The 6,633-nt window shown below is 37.2% G+C and overlaps 1 protein-coding gene and 1 pseudogene across 3 annotated transcripts; one reads left to right on the top strand and one right to left on the bottom strand.

Moving 5' to 3' along the window:
• Positions 1 to 649: 649 nt before the first annotated feature.
• Positions 650 to 4,330, top strand: LOC122030923. Of its 3 annotated transcripts, none has more exons than XR_006125662.1 (7): positions 650 to 886; positions 1,112 to 1,257; positions 2,226 to 2,394; positions 3,199 to 3,297; positions 3,412 to 3,494; positions 3,663 to 3,959; positions 4,050 to 4,330. XR_006125662.1 is itself a non-coding variant. In XM_042589963.1 (6 exons), the coding sequence occupies exons 1-6, from the start codon at positions 680 to 682 to the stop codon at positions 3,793 to 3,795; spliced, it is 837 nt and encodes a 278-aa protein (XP_042445897.1). In that variant the 5' UTR covers positions 650 to 679; the 3' UTR covers positions 3,796 to 3,998. The 3 variants fall into 3 exon arrangements, 1 of the variants encoding a protein (XP_042445897.1); XR_006125661.1 differs by having other exon boundaries at positions 4,043 to 4,330; XM_042589963.1 differs by lacking the exon at positions 4,050 to 4,330 and having other exon boundaries at positions 3,663 to 3,998.
• A 417-nt stretch (positions 4,331 to 4,747) lies between these two features.
• On the bottom strand, positions 4,748 to 4,888 carry LOC122033048 (annotated as a pseudogene).
• Positions 4,889 to 6,633: the final 1,745 nt, after the last annotated feature.

The raw sequence follows: 6,633 nt of genomic DNA, 5'->3' as shown, positions 1-6,633 counted from the left end.
GTTTATTTATTGGTTGAATGAATTAGACTCTATCTGTTAAATATGTGGGATCAAGTTCATTCAATCAATGAATGGACAGGGTCTCTTCTGGTTCAGAAATTTCTGAATGAATGGAAATATCGGCTAAGGAGAGGAGTGGGGACTGATTGTTATGATTAAAATTATTATAATAATATTATAAAAAAATTACATCGGAAAAAAAAAGATATTTTGATTTATTTTTTTTTAACCGGCAAAGCTGCTATAATTTTCTAGCATTTAAATAACTTGAATAATTAATTATACTCTCCAAATATAATATAATCTTGAGGAAATATTAATATCCCATTTAACTTTTTAAAATTATGATTAATATGACAACCAATTAATTATTTATATGTTGTTGCCCAATTAAAGTTGCAAAATTAAGTAGATATCAATTATTTAAAAGCCATTATATTCCTATATAGTTATTTTTTATATTTAAACATGGAAACTAAAATAAATTATTTGTATAAAATACTTCATCTTAATTAAATAAGATAAAAATGTAATATTTAGCTTTAAATTAATTTGATACAAATACAAACAAAATTTTCACGTGCATTTCACGTGCGAACTCAAGGTCTATAAAAGCAGAAGAGGGGAGCCGTTTGTTCTTCGCATCTTCACTGGTGGCATAGGGCTCGCGACTCTGCCAATGGGGAAGAGGGGGGCACTCCGCGTACGCCGAGTTACCTTCGAAAGGGACGATTTTGAGGCGGGTCTCCCAGAGAAGGGGGCGATTTCGGCGAAGGAGAGGAGTGGGGACGCCGATGGGTGTTGTGGTGGTCGGACGGTTGTGATCTTTGGGCTGTGGGCAGTGCTCATGTACTATGTCATCCGGATCGCCCCCAACCAGTCACTGGTTTGTTTCCTGTGCTCTTTTCTTTTGGTCTTTGGAATTTTAGGCAGGATCTACTTCTCAGTCTGTTCTAATCTCTCATAGTGTGCTTGCTTCGCCAAATCACAGAGTAGAATGGTTTTAACCATATCAATAGACTTGCTATAACTACATGACTTTGCAATTACTGATCTGCTATAGCAATGCAGTTATTATTTTCTCTGAATAAGTATCTTCTTAAAATTTCAGGACAAAGATTGGTACTACGTTCAGAAACTATTTTTTCTGAAAGGAGATGATGGTTTTGTGATGAACCAAGTCCTAATAGCCGCATGGTATATTTTGGGTCTGTTGCCCCTTGCGTATGGCTTGTTGTTGGTTCCTACTGGAAGAAGGTGACTCCTGAATCTCAAACCCCTTCTTAGCAACTCAGCTAGATGTTGTAGTATTTTGTGATTATGTATTAAACTATTAATGCTACTAAACATTTTCTTTTGCTTCATATGTGTGTTGATCAGTTATAATAATTTTGTATTAGTGAATGTTATCTATTCAACGATCGTATGGATCATAACAAGATGTAATCAAACAGTTTACAATTGTTATGGACTTCATAATGTTAAGTAGCTAAATTTTGTGAGTTTTGAAACTAGAGTACTCTTGATGAGCTAGCCAATTATGTTTAAGATAAACCTCATTAGTGTATGTAATTTGTTGATGAAGTCATGTTAGATGATAAGAGTGTAATTTGATTAAATTAATTATTAAATAATAGTCGTAGAGCAAAACTTTTGAAATTAAAAGTTTTATGATAAGTAGGAAAAACTGAATATATGTGAAAAATGAATTGATGGATAGTTATGGATAAAATGTCTGCCAGTCAAAGAGTTGAATAACTTTGATGTATTATTCAGTAATAGTAATAGAAAGATTTTTTTAAAGATTGCAATAAGCCTCATTGTACTTTATGGATGACAATATGCCTAAACAATAATCATTTTGTTTGTTGGATCAAGTTTTAACGAAATAATAGATGACAACATTTAATCTAGTTGAGCTGTTATGTAATATCTCTAACCGAGTAAAGTTCGAGCTTGATAAAATAATTTTTTTAATAAATAAGCTTGACTATATTTTATTTTCTGTTAATATTGAGCTTGGTCCAAACTCATTTGTTTTTCTAATAAACAAGGTTGAATATAGGTGAGCTCTGCTCACTTACAAGCCCTATGTTCAGTATTTTATTTCTTCTTGTTAACATGTTTGGACGAAAGAAAATGCTGAAGAATAATTTCCTTGTCTAATCTTAGTTCTTACCCTATTTTTCTCAATCTGACCGTTTCTTCTTCATTTGATCATGCAGTTCAAGATATAAAGTTCTTGTCTGGCCTTTACTAATTGCTTCCTTCTTCGGTGGTTCATATGCTCTACTTCTTTATTTCCTTATTTGGAAGCCTCCGCCACCAGATGTTACAGAAGAGGAGCTCAATAGTCGGTCTGTAAAGTTTGCGGATTCAAAGATTACTGCTGCAGTAAGAAATTATTTACTCAGTCTCTTTCAGTTCAAATTCACAATGTTCTTATTTCAAACAACTCAAAACCATTATCTTGTATGATTCTTCTCTCACTTCTTTTGTTCAAACTCTCAAGAACAATTTTTTAGTTTCCTATATTTTTGGCAAGGTTTAGAAGTTTTAGATAAATGAAAAAGAAGAAATAGTGTTAGGATCCAAAGTGCCTTGATAAGGTTGAAGACCATTCTAACTCTACTTGTTAGAATTCACCAACTCAGTTCTAACCCTTGCTCGTAGGAGTGAGCATATATAACCCAAAATCAATAAACCAAATCGAACCAAAAGGATCCAAATTGAAATTTTCAAATTTATCAGTTTGGTTTTAGTTTACTTACTACATAGAATTATCTGGTTTAGTATAATTTTAGTTTGTTCACCGCTACTTGTAGATCTAAATGTGCTGAAACCTTCACCTCCTATAGAAAAATGACAAACAATTTAACTGTGGGTCAGCTTAGTAGATACGTCAATAGAGAGTATCTATATTTGGATAAAAATTCCTAATATAAGGTTTGTTTGTGGGTCAGCTTAGTAGCTACGTCGATAGAGAGTATCTATATTTGGATAAAAATTCCTAACATAAGGTTCGTTTGTCACTTAAGCTGTAGCTGGACGAACCTATTTGTGCCAATATGTTAACAAACACAACACATAACTCCTTTTCTTGTATATGAATTTTCTTTAAGAAGACATTACTCCTCTCCTTTCCCTTTTCTCCCCTCTTCTTCTTGATATTCTGAATAGGTAATACTTGCACATCAGATTACAACTGTTGCAGGTTTGGGTCTATATGTATATGGCGGTATAGCCGATGGAGCAGTGTGGATTGAGCTCTACCAATACTTCCAAGAAAGCTGGCTTGTAAGTTTCGGCACATAATCTCTATGAACTGCTGTCTATCAGTTTTTTTCCCCCCTAAATGAACGATCTTATATGAATTACACATAATTTTGGAAATATTCTATCTTCTCGCAGGTTCATGTAGCAATCCTCGACATATTTATACACTCATTCCTCGGGCTATTCTGGGTGTATAATGACATGCGTGAAAGGGGATGGTGAGGTTTCTATTTTGAAAAGTGTTTCGCGATCATGTTGATAGATTCATAAGATGAATGTTCTAGTATGAAAGGAGAAATGATCCCTATTCTTAAAAGTTTTTCACAGTCGTGCGTGCTGGTAGAATTGTCTCACATTTGATTGATGAAGCACACTTTTTGCTGCAGGATTCACAAAGGCGCTTGGCTTTTGCCGTTCACACTGATTCCATTAGTCGGACCGTCATTTTACGCTCTTTTACGCCCTCCTCTGTCAGCGCTTCCCGTGTTTACCTCTTCCACCAGCACTAAGAATGACTAAGATGCAGTTTGGTGCTGTTGCCCGTTCCCTTCAGTCGAGTTTTCATGGCTTTTAGCGGTTTCTCCATGTTGAATTCTTGATTGTATCTACTTGCCTCCCATTTGGATGTTCGGGAATCCAGCTCAAGGCAAAGAAAAATAAAAGAAGAATTCGTCGATAATGATGTAAAATGTTTATTGTTTTGTTTTATTTTCATTTCTCAAGACTAAATCCACATAAAACTCCTTCATGCTTGGTTTACTCGTAGGATACAGAGAGGGGAGCAAATTGAGCTCTAGGCCTGTTTACTTCGAAGGAGCCTTAAGGGCCTTTTGCTAAAAGAAAGTCATCGACTTCTTAACTCAAGCTCAAGCCTGATCGAGCAGTGTCTAAGCTCGATCAAGCCTAAAGGATGCTGCTTCATCACCATTTCTTCATTCATGGTTTACAATTATCAATCATTTTATAGAAATTGCTACTTGCACATGAAGATATAACACTATATTAATAAATGTAAGTATGTTTCATGATATTCTAATAAATCAAAGATTGGTGGATTGGGAGAAGAGAAGAGGCTTTGCTAATTAAAAGATGGTCGAACTTGGAGATATGAACGATTGGATTTATATTATGTGGCAAAAGATGATTCGTTCGTCCTAGTACTTCCATCAACCCGTTCCTAGGCAAACACGAAGGAGATAAATTACGGATGACTACTAGCCATTAGTACAAATGGTCAAGACATAGGGGAGGTCATGCTCGGTCACGCCGAGTTTCGACCCCAAGACGATTAGATTTATATTATGCACGTCTATTAAGAGTAAATTAAGCCTAAATTTAATTCATTAACAATAATTAATTAAATCTTTAATTAAGAATTAGTCATCACGTATACGTGTTGTATGTGTAATGAAATGCATGAATACGTTGAATACGTGTAAATTAGTACTCTATGCACATAAATTGGATTTGGTAAGGGTACTCTAGGCCCATATAATAGTACAAGGCAAGAGTGATTCTCTCTCATAAAAAATTAATTTAATTTTTATATCAGATAGTAAATTGATAGGAATAGATACTACACTTGACTTAGCCAAAAGACCGAGAAAGATATATTTTCTAACGTCTCTAGCCCAAGGTATTTATAGAAGTTTCTCCGCTCGCATTGTCAATCCTAAGATATGAGACTAAAGATAATCATGACAGTGCATATTTTTTATATAAAAAACAAAAACAACCCGAGAAAATTACTAATAAGCATTAAATTTTTTTTAGTAAAACAAAGACATTAACATAATTTTATTTTGGGCTTTACCAAAATTAGTTAATAAAAATTTCAGATTTTTAATAAAATAGTAAGATAACCCAATTAAGTTATTTAGGAAAGGGAAACAGATTAATTATTGTGCATTAATGAAGATTTTTTCAAGTTTAGATCATTTTAAACTTCCACATTGCGTCCGATCTACTCCCGGAATATTTTGTCTATCATTCTTTGGTATGTGGCTCCAGCATTCTTAAGACCAAAGGGCATGACAGTATAACAAAAAGTATCGTCAGCCGTAATAAAGCTAACCTTTTCTTGATCCTCCCTTGCTAAAGGTATATGATGATACCCCTGGTAAGCGTCCAACATACATATCCTCTCGCAGCCGGCCGTGGACTCCACCATTTGATCAATCCGGGACAAAGGATAGCAGTCCTTGGGATTAGCTCGATTGAGGTCCCGGAAGTCTATGCATACTCTCCACATATTGTTGGGCTTCTTTACCAAGACTACATTGGAGAGCCATGATGGGAACTGAACCTCTCGAACATGTCCTGCCTTTCTGAGCTGATCCACCTTGGCTCTTATTATTTTATTCTGGTCGGCTGAGAAATTCCTTTTCTTTTGCTTTACAGGTCGGGAATCTGGTAATAAATGCAGCTTGTGCTCAACTACTTCCGGCTTGACCCCGGGCAGCTCCTCAGTAGACTAGGCGAAGACATCCCGGTTGCGGATCAAGCATTGAATTAACTCTTCTTTGAGGGGAGAGGGAAGGTCACTGGCCACCCGGGTCAAACTTTCAGGTCGCTCAGCATGTAGTTGTACTTCTTTCCAAGGGATAGGTTCTTCGGCTATAGGCAGAGGCTCCTCCTACACAGCATGGACACCTCCATCTTGCATCCTTTGATTTTTTCGAGCCTCCACTCAGACCATGTCAATATAGCACCGGCGAGAAATCCTCTGTTCTCCTCTAACCTCCCCGACCTGCTCGCCCACGGAAAATTTGATTTTTTGATGGAAGGTCGAAACAGCAACCCTGAATTCATGCAGGGCGGGCCTTCCTAGAATGACATTATAAGAAGAAGGGGAGTCTACTACTATGAAAGTGTTCCTCCTCGTGCGTACCAACGGCTCGGTGCCCAAAGATATGGCCAGCTTAATCTGACCCATAGGCTTCACTTCATTGCCTGTAAATCTGTATAGAGATGTGGCCACCGGCTGGAGTTCAGCAGCATCAATCTGCATCCCTTCGAATGCGGTCCTAAATAGAATGTTGACCGAGCTCCCGGCGTCGACAAAAACCCGAGCCACTCGGCTATTGGCAATGATGGCTTTGATGGTGAGTGCATCGTCATGAGGCAACTCCAGGCTCTCCAGGTCTGCTAGCCCGAAACTAATAACAGGGCCAGCAGCTTGCTCCTGACTGCATCCAACGACATGGACTTCCAAGCGACGAACATGAGACTTGCGTGCTCTCCTTGAATCTCCATCAGTTGGCCCTTCAGAGATCATGCCAATCTCTCTGACGGCAGCATTGCCTCTGTTCTCAGCCTCCTGTGACCCTTCGGGCTCTTTTCCCCGGCCAGATTGAT

The sequence above is a fragment of the Zingiber officinale genome, chromosome 11A, assembly GCF_018446385.1.
Source record: "Zingiber officinale cultivar Zhangliang chromosome 11A, Zo_v1.1, whole genome shotgun sequence".
Taxonomy (NCBI): Eukaryota; Viridiplantae; Streptophyta; class Magnoliopsida; order Zingiberales; family Zingiberaceae; genus Zingiber; species Zingiber officinale.
The sequence above is the reverse complement of the archived record's forward strand: the minus strand, read 5'-3'. Positions and strand labels throughout refer to the sequence as shown.